This window comes from Sus scrofa, chromosome 6 (assembly GCF_054392235.1).
Source record: "Sus scrofa isolate SSC_HxYL_T2T_F1_AM1 chromosome 6, Sscrofa_HxYL_maternal_Yorkshire_Landrace_v2.0, whole genome shotgun sequence".
In the NCBI taxonomy this organism is placed as follows: domain Eukaryota; kingdom Metazoa; phylum Chordata; class Mammalia; order Artiodactyla; family Suidae; genus Sus; species Sus scrofa.
This window is the reverse complement of record NC_139388.1, coordinates 52,795,844-52,814,543: the sequence shown is the minus strand read 5'-3', so window position 1 is coordinate 52,814,543 and position 18,700 is coordinate 52,795,844. Positions and strand designations below refer to the sequence as shown.

General features: G+C 55.1%; 1 protein-coding gene across 4 annotated transcripts in view; it reads right to left on the bottom strand.

The window, feature by feature from the left end:
• Positions 1–160: 160 nt before the first annotated feature.
• The window catches only part of SPTBN4 (spectrin beta, non-erythrocytic 4), an 83,065-nt gene continuing 64,525 nt past the window's right edge, over positions 161–18,700 (bottom strand). Inside the window, exons 22-36 of one of the 4 annotated variants that reach the window (XM_021094394.2) lie at positions 17,720–17,809; positions 14,617–14,895; positions 14,395–14,525; positions 13,322–13,526; positions 12,544–12,924; positions 11,478–11,722; positions 8,395–8,533; positions 8,220–8,304; positions 7,658–7,854; positions 6,337–6,956; positions 5,227–5,296; positions 4,291–4,583; positions 2,944–3,117; positions 2,754–2,796; positions 161–1,206 (exon numbers count right to left, since the gene is read on the bottom strand). In XM_021094394.2, the coding sequence (XP_020950053.2) occupies positions 1,048–1,206; positions 2,754–2,796; positions 2,944–3,117; positions 4,291–4,583; positions 5,227–5,296; positions 6,337–6,956; positions 7,658–7,854; positions 8,220–8,304; positions 8,395–8,533; positions 11,478–11,722; positions 12,544–12,924; positions 13,322–13,526; positions 14,395–14,525; positions 14,617–14,895; positions 17,720–17,809 (3,111 nt within the window). In that variant the 3' untranslated portion in view covers positions 161–1,047. Of the gene's footprint in view, positions 1,207–2,752; positions 2,797–2,943; positions 3,118–4,290; positions 4,584–5,226; positions 5,297–6,336; positions 6,957–7,657; positions 7,855–8,219; positions 8,305–8,394; positions 8,534–11,477; positions 11,723–12,543; positions 12,925–13,321; positions 13,527–14,394; positions 14,526–14,616; positions 14,896–17,719; positions 17,810–18,700 lie in introns of those variants that run through there. The other 3 variants (XR_014806204.1, XM_084960886.1, XM_084960884.1) reach the window with 3 other exon arrangements.

The window sequence follows — 18,700 nt, the reverse complement described above, 5'->3', positions numbered from 1 at the left end:
AGGAATGGCATCTAGCTGCTTCTTCGGGGGCACGTGTTTAGACCTCGAAATTAGTCCATACCAAGAGGGACATCTAAATGTTCTCCGCAACACAGTTTCCTGGCCTCGCCCCACCCAATCCTCCCAGGCGCCGCCCAAGAAACTTGAACAAACCGTCATAGACCGTCAAAGCCAAAGAATTTATTATAGGTACATCGAGTGTGCGCCTGCCGCCCCACCCCTTACCCCTGAGCCCCAGCGGCCCTGGGGGCTGCCTACCATCTGGTTCCCCCACTCCTCCGGGAGGTGCTCCAGCCAGAAGCATGCAGGGGGAGGGCTTCCCCTCGCCCCTCCCCTCACAAAGTGACATTTACAGATAGAGGGGGGAGGAGAGAGGAAGACAGTTTTGAGCTTTGACGCCCCTCCCATTAAAAGCCTTCGCGGATGCGGGGCGGGAGAGGAGGAGGTCGACGTTTTGCAAAAATAAACTAAGTCAGGAATTAATCGCATGGCTCTGAGACGGCGGAGGGCAGGGGCTAGGGCCCCTTCTCTCCCCCTCCCCAGACAGAGATCAAGGCAGCATTGGAAGTGAGGTAAAGGCGGGGAGGGGGCGTCCCCTCCCCACCCCTAGCACCCTGGATGGTCCAGGGGACCTCACCAGCGCCCCCATGCCCATCCCTAGGGCGGAGAGGGGCGCGGAAATTATCGCCCCCACCAACCCAGCTTCTTGGGGCAGGATATGGGCATCGGGGCAGGGGGCTTGGCTCAACCGGCCCCTTACCCGCCCCACCCCCCAAGCTCAGTTATTGCATAAAAATAAAGGAGCCCCAGCACCTGGGGTGGGGGTGGCGAGCGGGAAGGGGCCGAAATATGGCTAATAGGGGCAGCAATCCCCCCACCACTTCTTGGGGTGCAGGAGAAGACCCCTCCTTTCCAGTGCCCATCATGGCGCATCCTCAGTGTTGGTTGGGACTAGGGGCTCCTGCCCCATCGGAAGAGAAAGTGTCTTTGTGCCCACAGTGCCAGGAGGAGGGGCGGGGAGGTGTGTCAGGCCCTGGGGGTGGGAAGTCACTTCCGGCGCCCACTGGCTCTGCGCTCCCCTGCCTCCCGCTTGGGGTTGCCCTCGTCTGTGGACGACGTGGTGGGCGCTGTCTGGCTCCAGCGGGCGATCTCGGCGTGTTCCGCCACCGAGGCAGCCACAGCCTCCAGCCAGCCGTTCATTTCTTCCTGGAGATAGAAACAGGACACATAGTTTATGTTTGGAAGACTGAGTGATAGATGAGCCTGGAATCAGACTGCCCACTGACCCTCGGTTTGCTCATCTGTTGAACCGGGTAATAATAATGAAGATGCAAGTAGTTACACAGCGTTTATTTTGCGCAGGCTCTGTTCGAAGCACTTTTGTGGATTAATTCACTTAACTCTATTCGGTCAGATTATATCTCATTCCCACCATAAACAAGAAACAATAACACTAGCAGACACTGACATTTTCCAAGCAGCCCTGAAAGTACTCTACCTATATCAACTTATTTTTCACAATAACTATAAGACGGAAAACTTTTTATCTCCACTGTATTTATTTATTTATTTATTTTGGCCTTACCCAGAGCCTGTGGAAGTCCCGGGCCAGAGACTGAACCAGCACCACAGTAGCAACCAGAGCCACTGCAGTGACAATGCGGGATCCTTACCCTGCTGTGCCACAAGGGAACTCCTATCTCCATTTTAAAGATAGGTCAAAGAGGCATGGAGGGAATAAGGGTCTACTTCACAGCCTCTTAGGAGGATGAGTGAGGCAACAAGCGGCACTATTTTCAACATCTCTTCAAGCCACCTATGTGCCTGCTCCTCCTCCTGACCTCTCCCCCTCACTCCAGTCTCAAGGTCTGCTTACACTCCCATCTCTCTCCCACCCCTCCCGCCCCTCCCCGAAGGCCTGCCTGGTGCTCTCTCCCTTGGTCTCTGCCCTCTGCCCTGGCGACCTCTCATGCTCCACAAGCGGGGGCCACAGCTGAAAAAAAAAATCTTTTGGCAGGGAGCCAAAGGGATTTTTTTTTTTTTTTTCGGCTGTGGCCCCTGCATGCAAAAGTTCCTGGGCTGGGATCAAGCCACAGCAGTGACAGTGTTGGATCCTTAACCTGCTGAGCCACCAAGAAACCCCAAGGGATCCTTCCTAGGCATCACTGTAACCCTCCCTTGCTCAAAACTATGCCATGACTCCCGAGTGCCCTTGGGATAAACTCCAGCCTCCTCCAAATGGCCCGTGGTGTCCGCAGAGGTAGATGTAGCCCCTGGGAGCACCCTCCTCCCTGAGCTCCCCTCTAAGGCAGTTAACCCTTTGGACTCTGCACCTCTGGTTCTTTGCACTTGCAGTTCTTTTCTTCCTTCCTTTCTCTTTCTTTTCTTTCTTTCTTTCTTTCTTTCTTTCTTTCTTTCTTTCTTTCTTTCTTTCTTTCTTTCTTTCTTTCTTTCTTTTCTTTCTTTCTTTTCTTAAGCTAACTCCCTCCTAACTTTCCTGTATCACCTCAGAGGCCAAGGCTAGGAGACTGGACTTTGTCCTGGGGCTTCCAGGCAGCCCTCCTGGTCCTCCCCCTCCCCCAGCTAGACTAGGAACTTCCTCTGGGCTCTCACTGCCCGTGGGCTTTCCTGGGAAGCCCCGGGAACTCTGGCTTGTGCTTCCCGGCTTCAAAGCCCCATCACTCTGGGCCAGGAGCCAGCCAACCAGGTGGTTCCCAAAGTTTGGATAGGAGAGAGAAAGGAACAGATCTCACCTCATCTTTAGCCTGAAGCAAGAACTCACTGCCATCCTGGGTCCTGTGGGAGAGGACACAGGACTTGGGGGCTCTGGGGCAGAGGCCCAGCCCACCCACCCACCAACTGTCCTCTGGAGGGGGAGCAGGTATTGCTGGGAGGGGGAAGCTGGATCTTGGACCCTCCCTCGTGCCCATTGAGGGGGCTCACTGGAGCTTGAAGACGTGCTTCTTTTTCTTGTAGTCACTAGCCACCTCGCTGGTGGCCTTGTGCAGGCTGAGCAGTGGCTCCCCGCCGTGTGTGCCCCCAGATGCTGGGCCCTTGGCATCCTTGTAGAAGCCCAGCTCCCCCTTGCTGAGCACGCAGTACAGGCTCACCCATGACCTGGGGCGACGAGACGGGGCTCAAGGCAGAGTTGCAGCACTCTGCCTGGATAGTCTTTATTCATACCCTCCATGGGCTGAATATGCCTGAGCCTTCCTCCTCTTTGCCCTAGTTGGGCCATATGCCTGCAGCGCTTTTCCTTAGGGCTGTTGCTGAACTGAGGGGAGGGTCTAAGTCTCTCTGCACCAAGCCTTTGCCCAGACTGGCCCCTGCTGGGGCTGTCCTTCCCTATCCCCTCCCACACTGAATTTCCTAGAGGTGACACTTAAGCTGTCTCCTCAAGCCTTTTCTCGGGCATGTTCCTCGCTGCTCCTCCACCCCCCACCCTCGATCCCCTTGAAGGGAGATCTATTGGCTTACTGGCCTACCACTTGGCGTGAGGAATTCTTGTCTCCCGTTCAGCCAAAGCCCCAACCAAGGAGGAATTCTCCCATAAGCATAATACATCCAGGTGTCCCTGTTTATTTCCACCTTGGTTTTGGCACCAGAAGAAAAGACTACCTCCAGACCCCACAGATAAAACCTCCATCTGTTCCCCCATCGCATTCTGCTTGTTCAAAGCTCCCTTTCTGGGCTCCACCTCTCTCCAGATCCTGTCTCCCAGCTGGACAAAAAAGGGTTGGACAACCCAGAGGTGGATTCCAAGAGTCACCTAACATCACTGTTGGGCCCCGATTTGGAAACTTTCGTGAAGTGCCCTCCTCCCCTCAGCCCTCAGTTTGGGATCTACTTTTGAGACCCTCCCCCAATGAAACATTGAAATGAGTAGTCCCACCTGGCTCACTGGTTGGAGAACGTCCCCAGACCCCACATCACAAGCCATGAGAACCCTCTAGACTAAACCTCACATCCAGTTTGCTATTAGCTCTAGTTTACGCCTACGTTGGTTGATTGCTTTGAGATTGAGTCGCAGTTTATTCATGTTCGAACATTTTCTTCAGGTCCCGCCCACATCTCGCCTCCACCGGCTCACCCACTGGACACACTAACCTTAGGCCCCTTCACCTCCGGTTCCTGGGATTGATTCTTTGAAGTGAAGGCCCCCTTTTCAGGCCCCGCCTACCCCGCCACCATTTGGGCGCCCTAAAAATTAGCCCCACCCCTCAGGCCCACCTATTCATTCATTGGACACAGCTTGGGACCCACCTTCCAAAGCCCCGCCCACACGCTCACCGGTTGGACGACTTGCGGTTAGCGTCGAGCTCGCGCTTGCGCAGCAGGAAGCCCTCGTGCTGCACTGTGTGAGTGGGCGGAGGAGGAGGCGCGGGGGCGGAGCCGCCTTGGGCCGGGGCGGAGCGCGAGCGCCGGCTTCCCCCGCCCTCACCACCCTCTCTGGGCCGCGGCCGCCGTCGCGGCTTGGGCCGGTCCCGAGCCCGCGGCCGGTCTGGCCGAGGTGTCCGCTCGGGCGGCTCAAGCCCGTTGGGCAGGCGGCCGGGGGGAAGCTCCCGAGGCTGAGGCAGCGACGGCTGTGTGAAGGGAGGGGGAAGAGGGGTGCTGTCCATAGTGGGGTGTGGGGGCCATCTGTCTGGGGGAACTCACGGGTCTGGGGATCCCATTTGTTAGCAGGGCCATCTCTCTTCCTCAAGGTTGGAAGCCCAATTTAGGGGCTCCCGGGGTCTGGGGAGTGGGTCTGTCAGAACTAGGTTTGGAATCCCTCTGGATCTTAGGGGGAGGGGACTAGACTTATGGAGGTGGGGGCGCAGGCAGGTGGGTGTCCCAGCTGTCTGTATAGGAGGAATCTGGAGCCGTGTGTGTGTGTGTGTGTGTGTGTGTGTGTGTGTCTGTCTGTCTGTCTGTCTGTCTGTCTGTAAGGAAATTAAGGTTAGAGAAAGAGTCCAGAACAGATGTGGGAAGAGCCTGGAGTCTACTTGTTTGTGTGTGGAGGGGGGGGGGGGGTCGGAGTCTCTTAGGTTGATGGCCTCATCTTTCTAAGGAGGAAAATTTCAGATTGTTGGAGGCATTTGGGGGCCCTTGCCATTCCCTGAGAGTCTCTGCAGGGTTCAGCTGGGGGCGGGGGGGCAGGGCTAGGCACAGGTGTTTCTGGGATCTTGACTCCTGCTTTGAGGAGAGGGGCCCCTATACACCCACCCATACCAAGGCTCAACTTACCCCAACAGGGAGCCCGGGTCCTGCCTCTTTCTCCTGCAGCTGCTCCACAATGTCAGCCAGGGTGGCCTTCCTGGAGGGGAGAGAGGCACAGACAGACCCAATGGAACTAGGAGGTCTTCTCCCAGGGACTAGCCTGGCTGGCTGGAGGAACCGCCACCTCTGAGCCTGAGATGCCAGGTCCTTGTCCGCTTATGCAGCTGCCTGTCTCAGATGTCTGCCTTACACACCACAGGAGCCTGGCAGGTAGCTGCCGAGTGGAGGATGGAACCTCTTCCCCCGTCGAATTTTAAGCCGCACAAAGACCAATGTAAAAGGGAGCCTTCAAGCCTTTGAACATACTGTTGCCTTTTTCCACCCATCCCCTGAGCTCTCAAGCTCCCTGGGATTCCCCCATCCCGGTCCTGATCATTCTGGGTCACACTATCTGATCTGTTTCTCCGCACTGGACTGTGAGTGCCATGAAAGCCGGGCTGGAGCTGACACATACCACACACAGAGCAGGCACTCAGCAAATCTTAGTGAAATACAAAATTTAAAAGGGGTCAGGAAGTCATTGGCACTGAAATGTATTTGACCTCTTTCTGGGGACACAGCTGATTGAAGGGATCTACACAACACACTCTGGTTAACTCTGGATTCTGAAAGGTCTGGGTTCCAGTCTTGCTTCACCCAAGTGAGTGACTTGCCCTCTCTGAGCCTCAGCTGCCTCATCCATAAAATGAATATGACTACAGCCCCCAATTTGTAAGGTTGAGAGAGACTGTGATGAAGAGTCTTAACTCCAATCAGGGAGCTAATGGTTCCATCCTTAGCCCAGTGGAGAAACTGAGATGTAAGAGGACAAAATCCCTGCCCAGGGGATCTGATGCAGGGGTCAGAACTCGGTAGCTGAGAACCTGCACCTAGAGGAAGCTACTGCCACTGTGGGATAATGGGCAGGACTCCCACACTCTTTCAGCCTCAGTTTACCTCTCTGCAAAATGGGTACTGCAAACACATCTTCCTCCCTGGGCAGTTCTGAGCCCAGAAGTTCTACTCTGTTGGGCCAGTGCGGCTCCAGGGGCTCTCTGTGTCTCCCTTTCTCTACTCCCTGGGCACATGGGGCCTCACCCCTTGGCCAGGTCTCCTCTGATAGGCATCTCTTGCTCGCTGGACTCCTGCCGCTCCAACCGCCGCTCCCGCCGCTCGCGCCGCCGCTCCATCTGCTCGTAGCGGCCCAGAGTAAGGCTATGTGCTACCTCGTGATCCGCGGACTCCTGCCGCTCTGGCCGCCGCCTCCGCGCAGCCTCCTCAGATTGATCAGCCGATTCCTGCCGCTCAGGCCGCCGCCTCCTGGGCAACTCCTCCGCGCGATCGGCTGACTCCTGGCGCTCTGGCCGCGGCCGGACCTGCTCCGCGGCTGCGGGGGCCCCAGGGGTCTCCGCCGCGTCCTCCGGTGCGGCTGGCAGGGCGGCGGGCTCCACTCTCCCTGGGACGTCCGGCAGCCGGTCGATGCGCGGCTGGAGGCGCTCGGGCTTGAGCTCCTGGCGCACGTACCCCACCCGGGTCCGCACCTCGGCCGACAGCGTGTCTGAGGCCCGGCGGGCTAGGGGCTCCAAGCCCCTCTCGTAGCCCCCTGGCCGCAGCAGGGGCGCAGCCTTGGCCGCCAGTTCCGCAGGGTCTCCAAAGAACTTGCGCCCCAGCAGGGGTGTGGGCGGCTGCTTGCTCTGTTCCGCCTTGAGTTTCTCGATCTGGGGACAGAGGGGCCAGGCTCAAGTGGGGAGGCGGGGTGGGGGTGGGCCTGGGAAGGTGACTTTGGGTCCTCTGCTCCCTCACCACCCGGCTTTTAAGTTCTCAGCAGTGAAAAAGCAAGGTGGTCCACGCCTGTGCCCATGCTTTGCCAGGAGCTTTAATCCTGCTTTCTCCAGCAAACATCTAGTGCCTTTCTGTCCCCCATTGCCTCCTTCCTTCAGGACCTTAGGCCTTTCTTTTTTTTTTTTTTTTTTTTTTGGCTGTGCTAAAGTTCCCAGGCCACAGATCAAACCCTCGCCACAGCAGTGACCCAAGCCACGGCAGTGACAACAAAGGATCCTTAATCTGCTAAACTATCAGGGAACTCCCTTAAGACTTTTGTTAAAATGGTCTCTTCTCCTCATTCTTCAAATCTCAGATCAGCCTTTCTCAGGCCAGGACAAGTTCTTCTGGGCTCCCCTGGCCACCTGCGCCTCTCCCATCCAAACCCTGGGCTGTCATTGTCTGGTGACAGGTGACAGGTCTGCCCCCACTCCCATACACACACACACACACACACACACACACACACACACACACACACACACACACCAGACTGGGAGCCCAGTGAGGGTCTGTGTCAGAGCCTGTGTGCTTTCTTCATAGAGAGAGGGGTGTGGGGCCATGGGAGGGGGGCCGGGGCAGGATTGGGGGTGCTGACCGTGGTCAGGCGCCGCAGAGAGCTGAACCTCTCTTCCCAGGCAGCAGCCGCTTTACGGAAGGCCTCGTGTCGCCGGATAAGCTGCTCCACCTCGTCCACGCTGCTGCCCAGCTCCCGGCTCTGCAGGAGCGGCTCCTGGGCTGTCAGCCAGGCATCGGCCACCACCGCCTCCTGGGCAAACTGGTGCACCTCCAGCACTGAGGAGAGACATTTGGGGTAAGGGTGCCAGGGGCACCTGTGGGCCCTTCACAGGGGCAGTGGCTGTTTTCTCTGACTTTCCACACCCGCTCTGGCTTCCCCTAGCCCAGAACATTCCACTCTGGAATGTTCTGCTCTGCAGGAATGAGAGGCTGGGGCTATTTCTGAGGGCACCGGCTTCTGCCCTCAGTGTCTGCCACCAGGGAGTCAATGCTAGGGCAGCCCCCGTGTCCACCCTCCTAGGCTTCCGTGCTGGGACCCGTGCAATGTGCAAAGCCCAACTGCATCACCTTCTGGGCTTTTCTGAACATACTGAAGCATGTCCCTGTGTCCTTGAGCCCCGTGTGTCTGGGCCCCCACTCACTCTGCTGCAGCCACTCCCAATGGCGGTCCCACTTGTCCGACACCTCCTCCTTCCTGGTTCCCAGCTTGTCCAGCTGTGCCTGGATCTGGGTGTGCGGGTGGGAGAGGTGTCAGGGGCGACTCCCACCCCCACGGGCACAGATGCCAGGTGGGGGCTCCCTGCCCCCCTCGCCCACCTCATCAGCCATGGCACTCTTGTTGAGCAGCAGAGAGCGCCCCAGCTCCTGGCAGGCTGTCAGCTCAGGCACCCGTGCCTCCAGCTCAGTCTTCAGGCCCTGGTGGTAGTTCATGAGCACCTCCACCGACGACACGTCCCTGCAGTGGGTGGTGGGCAGGGATCTGAGCCATGGGCAGCCTCGCTGGCCAGCCCCATACACACAGCTCGGGATGAGCCCAAATGAGGCGGGGGCTCCAATGACGTCCCCAGGCACCCACCTCCCGTGACTAAGTGCTGAGGGGCCAGCCTTCCTCACTGATTCAATAACTTCGGTGTTGCCCGAAGTGCTAAAATGTTCCACTTTTATGATTCTAACCTAGAATTGCGAGATCCAATTTTTCTAATTTTCTAAAGCTCTCCTTCTGAAGGTTCCACTGGCCAAGGAGTCTAACCTTCTAGGTCCGTGCTCTCCTGCACCGTGGCCACCAGACATGTGTGGCTCTTGAGTGCTTGAAAAGCGGCTGCTCTGTTGGACTTTAGATGTGTTTGAGTGTAAAGCAGACACTATATGTTGACAATTTATATGAAAAAGAAGATAGAGAACTTCCTGTCGTGCAGCAGGTTGAGGATCTGGCATTGTCAATGCAGTGGTTCAGGTCGCTGCTGTGGCATAGGTTTGATTCCCTGGCCCAGGAACTTCCACATGCCGCAGGTGCAGCCAAAAAAAAAATTTTTTTTTTAAAAAGGGGGTAAAATATCTCAATAATTTTAACACTGATTGCATGCTGAAGTAATAGTATTGGGGGTATAATGGGTTAAATAAAATGAGTTACTAAAATTCATTTTCACTTGCTTTTTCTGACTTTTTCAAATGTGGTCCCAAGAAAATCTTAAATTATATATGTGGCTGTGTGGCTCACATTTGTGGCTTGCGTTGTATTGGACAGCGTGGTTTTAAGCTGTTATATGCCCAAAACAAATTCCAAATTTCTGAAGGTTCCACCAGTCAACGAGTATAGCTTTATAAGACTTAATATGTCCAAATTTATTTCCGACAGTTCCACATTTTAATGATTCCTACCTAAGGACAATCTCCCTGATTCTCCCCCAATCTCCCAAATTACCTTCCCCAAAATTCCCCTCAGTAAATTCACCCGTCATTGATCTGTGACTCTTCTTTTCCCTTCAGACCCTGAAGCTAATCCATCAGTCAAGACTGGACACTTATAACTTTAAAACATACTCTGTGAAATGATATGAGGGAGTTCCCGTCATGGCGCAGTGGAAACAAATCTGACTAGGAACCATGAAGTTGCTGGTTCGATCCCTGGCCTCACTCAGTGGATTAAGGATCCCTCGTTGCTGTGGCTGTGGCATAGGCCGGCAGGTGCAATCCCTAGCCTGGGAACCTCCATATGCTGCAGGTGCGGCCCTAAAAAGAAAAAAAAAAAAAAAAGATATGAAATCTGAGATGTGTTTTAAGGTAGCTCAGCAAAAGGCAGAGGGGGCGGGGGCTGGAGTGTATAGATGAAGCAAGATTGGCCAAATGTTGATGGTTATCCAAGCTAGGCATTCCCTGTACACGTGTGTTCACTATAGGTTGCTGCTACCTCTGCGTAAAGTTGAAATTTTTCATAATAAAAAGATTTTTTTAGGAGTTCTCCTGCTGTGGTGCAGTGGGGTCGGTGGCATATCTGGAGCACCAGGATGCCTATCTGATGCCAGGCCTGGCACAGTGGATTAAGGATCCGGTGTTGCCACAGGTGGGGTGTAGGGCACGACTGCAGCTTGGATCGGATCTCTGGCCCGGGGAACTCCATAAGCCCTGGGGCAGCCAAAAAAAATAATAATAACAATAAGATTTTTAAAATTCCTAAAATCAATCACTTGTCATTTCTTCAATCACCACACTGGGCCAAGCCAACATCACCGCGCCTCTGGAGCCTCCCGACGGGTCTACCCGCTTCCACCCTGGCTCTCCGGTTTATCTCCCGCCAGAGAAAGCCGATCACCTGAAGTGATCTTTCTCAAACGTGTGTCACATCATATCACCCCCTGCTCTAAACTCTCGTGGAGCTCCCATCTCGCTCTAAGAAAAGGCAAACTCCTCGCCATACGCCACTGCCCTCTCCCCCATTTCCTACCACTCCCCACTCTCCCCTCACTCACTCCATCTGCCACGGCGATCGTCCAGCTCTTCCTCAGACGTGTCTCACTACAGCCCACCTTAGGGCCTCTGCACCTGCTGACCCCCCCCAACCTGGAAGACCCTTCCCCCAAAACGTTACCCAGCGCACCATCACTTTGTTCGGGTCCTTTTATCTTGCTTTATATTTCTTTTAATACTATCTGAAATCATATTAGGTGTTTGTTTATTTATTCATCTGCGCTGCCTGTTTCCTCTCTCAGAATGGAAGCTGCATCTGGGCGGGAGCTTGGCCTTGCTCACCCCCTGGCATACAGTAAACATCGATAAATATTTGCTGAGAAAATGAATGCAGGCCCAAGGCCCCACAGTCACAGAAATGATGCTCCGTATCCACCACTCTCCAGGTCCTTGTTGTCCTGGACACACTGCTGGATGACATTTCCCAGCTTGCCCAGCAGGCAGGTCGGGGGCCACTGGGCCAACAGAATGTGCGTGCAGGTTTAGTCCCTAAAACCACCCAGGTGATCATCCTGCTGGAGGCAGAAGGTCCAGCAAATGACTCCCATGGCTGAGAATGGAAGGACCCTGGGTCCCCATCCCTGTGGGTCAGGCTTCTGCTGCACACTCACATCAAACTGTTATGCTAGCCCTCAGTCAGAGCCTATTAGGTTAAGACCCAAATATACACCCCTGTCCATATGCTGGCTTTAGCCCAAGCCCATCCCATGCTGTGACACCTCCACAGAGGCAGGAAGATGCCCTGTGCTCTGAGCCCCCGTGCCAGGCATGACAAGGGGTCTTAATACGCAAGAAGCATTTAGAACAGTGTCTGGCAGGCAGAGGAGCCTTGCAGATATTGCCTATTGTGTTTTTGTAAGGGGAAGGGGGCTGCTGTTGGGCCGGGGGTCACTGCCCGGAAGCAGGTAGGAAGCTCGAAGTGGGATGAGGGGCACCTGGGCTTGTCAGCTGCCCCAATCTGGCCAGCGATGCCATCCATCCAGGAGAGCAGGTCGCGGGCCTGGCTGTGGAATCGCAGGGCGTCGGCCGTGGAGCTCACGTGCAGGCGGGCGTCCTCGCAGGCTGCCAGCAGCTCCTTCCAGCCCTGAAGCACCTCCTGCTCCCGGCTGGCGATGGCCTCCGCGTGCTCACCGGCGTACACCGTCCGCAGCTGGGCGGCCCCCTCCTGGAGCTGCCGAACCTGTGGGGCATGCGAGGTCGAGCACCGGCCCTCCCCCTCCTCGGGGCCAGGCGCACCCTCTCTTTCCAGCCTAACGATGGAAAGAGCCTGCACCCTTGAGATCCCACACTGGGTTTCATTCCCATCCGCTGCCTGATTTTTTATTTGCCCATTTTCTCTCTCTTAGACCCACCGCCATATTTCTCTTGTGGCTGCTGCCTGATGTTTCTGATGTTTCTGTGCCTGATGTTTCTGTGCCTGATGTTTCTGTGCCTGCATTCTGACCTTTTATGCCTACCAGCAGGCTTCTTTCAGTCCACTGTCTGATTTCTTTGCCCTGAGAGCTCTATTTCTACAGGCTCTGCCACCTCCCCCCCTTTTTTTTTCCAGGCCCACCTCTGTCTTCTTTCAGACCGATCTGATTTCTTTCAGGAAACCCTTCTCCACCCTGATGTTGATCAGACATGCTGTCCAGTTTGTTCCACTTAGTTTTTTTCAGACCCACTATCTCCTCCCCAATGGCCTTCAGAATCGCTATTCAACTACTGTCGGGGCTCCTGGCCATTTTCCATCGACCTACTGCTCCGTCTCTAGGGAATCAAACACCTGGTTTCTTTTTGTTGTGGTCACCATATTCGCATCAGATCCACCACTTAATCACCGTCATTCTCACCACCGGATTTCTAATAGGCATCTGTATGACGCATATAAAAGCAATGGTCCAACTTCTATCTGATGTCAGTGTGCTCTGCAGCCTGATTTTTGCTTGCTCTGTTGCCTCCATCCCTTGATCACACTATCTGGGCCCTCCCACCTGCCCCTCCTGGCCGCCAGCGCCCCACCTGGGACACGAGGAGCTGCAGGTCATGTTCAAAGGCGCGCAGGGTCCGCTGCATGGAGCTGGCACTGGGTCTCGGCTCAGGTGGGGCTGTTAGGCGGGGCAGTCGCCTCCGCTTCTCCTCGATCTGTCCTTGAAGCTCTCGGGCATCACTGAAGAACTTATGCAGCTCCCGAGAGGCGGCCAGCAGCTGGGCCCGCGTGCCCATAAGCTCCAGCAGCTCGGCCCAGGCCTCATTCAGCCCGTCCTTCCACTCGGCCATGGTGGCCGCCGCCGTATGGCCACACTCGATCAGCTCGTCCACCATCTGGTTCACGGCTGCCAGCCGCTCCCGCCCTGCCGTGCCGGTCTCACTGGCGAACTCCGAGAATTTCTCTTGCAGCACCTGCCACCCGGAAGTGGGGGACACAGCGTGGGCAAAGGTGCTGCACACACAGCCCCCCTCCCACCCACCATCTTGTGGCAGGTACCAGTAACAAGAACACGACTGATGACAATCAGAACAAAAAATAACATACAAAATAACAGCCGACACTTACTGAGCACTCAGGCTGCAGCAATGAGGTAACTAACAATAACAATAAAAATAAGAAGAGATAAGAGTCATAACTAACACTGCGTTGGGCCCTGTGTGTGCTGAGTCATTCATTTGTCTCACGACAGAGCCTGGAAGTGGTGCTACCATAATCCTCCTGTTACGGAGGGGGAAACTGAGGCCCAGAGAACTTTGGGGGCATGCACAGTGGCCACTGGTGTCCTTGCTGATTCCTAATGATGCTCACCGTGACGTGCTCAAAGTCCTGGCCGAGTTCGGGGGAGCCAGCCACCACCTCCTTCTCTGCGATCCAGTGCTCCAGCTCGTCCACCTGGCGGCTGAGCTGGTACAGCCAGTACTGCTGCTCCAGGCCCACGCGGCGTTCCTCGCCCAGCTCCTTGAGCGCCACGTACAGGCGGTCCACCTGCGACTGCCGCCGGCTGATCTGCTCGCTGGTGGGGGATGGGGAGGGGCAGGGATGGACCCCCCTGAGACCTCCAGGACAGAGCTCTGCCCCCCTGTCCCCCCTCCCCTCAGGGCAGGGCTGTGTTGCTTCTGAACCTTCAGGCAGGGTTGACCCTCAGACTCTCACGGAGGATGCGGCCCGCCCAGTACTTGCATCTAAGCGCTCAGGGAAAACCCTGCTTCCTTAAGCTTGATAAGCTCATCACTCTCTCATCCCCCTTGCCACCTCCGACCCTTCCAGAGGGTATTTCGGTCTGTGGTCCCACACTGGCCCCTCCAGCAACCTGGGCGGGGCTCCAGATCCCCTCCTTGAGTCCCCAGCCAACTCAGCTCACCTTCAGTTGGGACCTTCAGGCTGAGGCGGACAGAAGTCTAGACCTGTGCCTCTGTCTCAGATCTCACCCTCCGTCCAAACCTCCTACATGTGGCCCCTACACTTAACCTCAGGGAGGTCACATGACCCGCCACCCAAGAGGTCTCAGGCCAGACCCCATCGCAGTGCTCCAGGCTTTTCTGTCCTAGGCACTGCCCAGACACTAGGTAGGAAGAGGACCCTTCTCTGTCCTGAGCTCTTACTTCTCCCCTCAGTCCTACACATCCCCGCTCTCCGGCACACACAAATCCCAGCGCTCCAGGCCCCGCCCGCTCAAACATCCCTGCGTCTTGCTCCTCCATTGGGCCTCCAACCCCTGGCCCAAATCCGAAAGCACCAGCACAGGGCAAGGAGGGCCCCTCCCACCCCAATTCCCAATCCTAGCCCTGACCCAGTTTCCAACAACGAAGCTCCAGATACCGCTGGACCATTCCCTAAGAACTGCCCCACCCTGCCGGGCCCTGATCCCTCCGCCCGCCCACCTGTCCGGGTGCCCCATCTCCAGCAGCGCCCGGCACTGGCGCGACAGCTGTGCGATGCTTTCCTCGTAGTTCTCCACGCCCTGCTCCAGCTGCAGGTGCTTCTTGAGCAGCTGCAGGGTACTCTGTTCGTCCTGGGGGCACACGGCGCCTGCGATGAGGCGGCAGCGCCGGCCCCGGGCTCCAGCGCCCCCAGACCCCCCCGCACCCCCAGCTCGGGCGCACCTTGCCCTTGTCCTCACTCATCATGAGCAGCTCCTGCTCGCCCAGCCACGCCTCCACCTCGGCCACGTCGAAGTAGTACTGCTCCACCTGGAAGGCGGCGTCCAGCACCTGCTGCCGCCGCTCGGCCGCCTCCCGCAGCCCGGCCCAGGCGCCCTGCAGCTGCTCCTGGCCGCGGCGCACGGCCTCCGCCTCGGGGCTGCGCAGCGACGCCAGGGCGCCCGCCCGCTCCAGCACCTCCTCCAGGCGCGGCCCGTGCGCCTGGATCTCCCGCCGCAGGCCCTAGGGGTGGGAGTGGAGAGGGGCGTTCAGAGGCCGGGCGCCTCCACGACTGGCATTGCACAGGAGAGAATAACAGACAGCCGCAGATCGCCCACCCCGTGCCGGGTACCACGCAAGCGTTTTGCGGTTCCTCGATCACGCAACCCCCCAGGTTGCAGGTGGGAAAACAGGCACCGAGAGGGGAAGGAAGTTACGCTGCCCGAGAACAGGCAGCGAGTAAGGGGGCGACAGGATTTGAACACCAGAGGCCGGATCCAGAGACTCCGCTCTCCAACACGGTGCCTGCTGATGCGAAACACCCCCTAATGGTGGAACATAGGCCTGAGAATCAGGCCACTTAGGGGTGCTTGGGGTACAACTTACATTCAGTGATGTTCACAAATCTTAGAAGCACAGCTCCACATGTTTTTACACATTATACATCTGTGTCCTGAGATCAGGATACAGAATACTCCCATCACTCCAGAAGGTTCTTTCAGTCAGCTCTGTACTTGCTAAGTACTTTAGTTAATGCTTCCTATGCCTCGGTTTCCCCAAGTGGTAAATGGAGATTATAAGAACAGCCAACATTGAGAGCCTGCCAGACACTTTGCTAAGTAAGAGGGCTTTGCATAATGTCAGCACTCATTTAGTCCTGACTCCAACCCCTGGAGCCAGACATGATTCTCCATTTACAGACGGGAAACTGAGGCACAGAGAGGCTGAGGAACTTGCCACTGGCACGTGGCTAGGGGTGGTCCCCTAATATCTACATCGTGGAGTTGCTGTACCATGAAGCACTTAAAACTGTGCCTGGCTTGGGTCACAGCTGCGACATGGGTTCAATCCCTGGCCCCGGAACTTTCCTCATGGGAGGGTGTGACCAAAAAAAAAAAAAAAAAAAAAAAAGCTCCACCACCAAGTATACAGTAGGTGCTCAATAAATATTAGCTATTATTCGTTTCACAGCCCCTGTGTATCTAGCACTCGCACACACACACCATTAAGCATTAAGCGCACTTCATTGGCTCCTCCACCGTGAGAAGGATGGGCCCATTTTGTTTGTTCCCGACATTGTCAACAGCCACGAGTATTTTCATCAAGACAGAAAACAAGACGTTCCTGCTGTGGCACACTGAGTTAAAGATCCAAGTTGCCAGAAGTTTCCGTGTGGCTCAGCGGTAATGAGCCCGACTAGGATCCAGGAGGATGCGGGTTCAATCCCTGGCCTCGCTCAATGGGTTAAGGATCTGGCCTTGCTGTGGCTGTGGCGTAGGCTGGCAGCTGTATCTTCGAATCCACCCCTGGCCTGAACTTCCATATGCCACAGGTGCGGCCCTAAAAAAGCAAAAACAAATAAATAAATAAAAATAAAATAAAATTTTAAAAAATTAAGGGGAAGCCTAAAAAGAAGGAAAAAAAAAGGATCCAGGTTGCCAAAGCTGGAGCTCACACTGAGTCCCTGGCCCGGGAACTTCCATACGCCACGGGTGTGGCCATAAAAAAATGTTTTTTGTATACCCACCTCCTCCCCATCCTTCAGCGCCCTATTCTCCCAGTTTATATTTATTTTGGAAATGACAATACCCACCAGATAGGGTTACCATGGAGATTAAATCAGCTAACTGACATAACCCCCAAGACAGTACTTGGCATATAACAAGTCTTTAATCAATATATTATTATTATTCCTCTTATATATGCCTTAACCCACTGAGGGAGGCCAGGGATCAAACCCATAACCTCACACATACTAGTCAGATTTGTTTCTGCTGAGCCATGATGGGAAAGCCCTCTTATGTTGGGCTTTGGTGAAAGTTGTTCTGACCAACGGGTTCCTTTGCTAAGTGATTGGAGAAGCGCTGCTCTAGACCAAGTCTCTACTTATACAGATGTGGAAATTAAGGCCCAGAGCAGTCAATAGAGATCCAGAGATTTGAGAGGCTCAGAAGCCCCCACTGTGCTCAGCATAGGAGTCAGCACTCTGTCCTCTCTCCCTATAGGTGTTTGGAGTTCTTGTTTGTTTGCTGTCTTTTTTTTTTTTTTTAAGGTTACACCTGTAGCATATGGAAGTTCCTCGGTCAGGGGTCGAATCGCCTCCTCAGTCACAGCAACACCCGGGGCCACCCACATCTGTGACCTACACTGCAGCTTGTGGCAACGCCGGATCCTTAACCCACTGAGTGAGGCCAGGGATAGAACCTGCATCCTCAGGGATACTAGTTGGGTTCTTAACCCACTGAGTCACAACAGGAGCTCCTGTCTGTTGTCTTCTTTATTGTGGCCCAATAGATGGCCTCACTTCTAGTCACAGGACCCTGATTTTCTTTGGGGGAACCCCCTTGCCTCCATCTCAGCTCAGATAATTCAGTTAAGGCTGACCCCAGCTGCAAGTTCCAGGGGTGGCCCTTAGCCCAGACCAGGCCATTCAGAGCCATCTACATCCCTGGTCACCAGTAGTAGCTCAGGGTAGACATGTGACTCAAATTGTGCCTAACAGTTATTCCTGGGACAACTTCGGAAATTCTTGAGAGAGAAAAATTCCCCTCAGCTTTACTGGTGGGATGTAAACTTGAATCTGTTGGAGATCTTTTACCAGTAGGAGAAAAGAGTTGGCCTGAGAACAAAGCTAACAGGAAAAGAAAAAAAAAAAAAAAGGAAATGAGAGATTCATGACTTCATGACATCTTGGAAGCAGCTGGATGCATCTGTACCTGTTGTCCACAGTCTTCTCAATTATCAGAACCAGTAAATTCCCTTTTTTGGCTTTAATCACCTCAAGCTATTTTCTATCATTCGTATCCAAATGTGTCCTAACCCTCACCCTTGCCCTGGCTCTGCTCACCTGATTCTTTTTGATGTACTGCTGGACGGCCTGCAAACCATTGCCTCGCTCTGTCTGCAGGGCCAGTGGCAGCCGCTCCTGGACCCACGCCTGGAGAGGAATCAGGGAGCAGGTCAAGAGGAGGACACAGGGAGCAGGGCAAGGACCCTGACGTCCCAACTAAACTGTAAGCATCCAAGCCTCCACACCTCCAAGGCCCTTCCTCACCTAAAAGCCTGCTCGCATCTTCAGTTTCCTCTGAAGACGTCTCCATGCTCTGTCCTGCTCTATGCCCTTGCAACAGGCTCCTGCTCACTCCTGACCTTTGCACAGGCAGGTCCTGCTTCCTGGATTCCCTTCTCACTCCCTCAGCAGGCTCCCTCATACTCTTCCTTCGTGTCTCAGCTCAGACAATTCCTTTTCCAGGAACCTCTCCCTGACTTTGGAACTTGGCTGGTTGCCTGCTCTGGGCTCCCACGGCCGCCTGGCTTCCCCATCACAGTCCTAACCACCCCGGGTTATCCTGATTTAGGACAAGTCTGTTTTCCTCTTTGGACTCTGAGTTCCCATGCGCAGGAAGAGGCAGGATCTGCCCGGTGACTCTCGTGATCCTAGCGTCAGGTTTGGGCTGGGCCCAGAATGATCGAGTGAATGAGCAAATTGGAGAGTGAATGAATGAGTGAGCAGATCCGGAAGTGAGTGGCTAAGGAAATGAATGGGTGAAGGACAAGTAAGTGAATAACAAATCAGTGAGTGAAGGAAGAAATAAAGGATGAGTAGATAAATAAATCAACGACCATGGCTAAATCAACGATTTAAAGTGTTAATGACATGAGAACGAACGAATGAATGAATGAGTAAATTAAAAAGTTAAGGGTTGAATGACTGGCTCTATCATTGTATCAGTGGGTAGGTCTTCCAGCCGTCGCCACCCTTGAACCCGCAAGGTCCCACGGCCCGCCCCCTCCCAGTCTCCGCCCCCTCTGCCCGCCCCATCCTCGC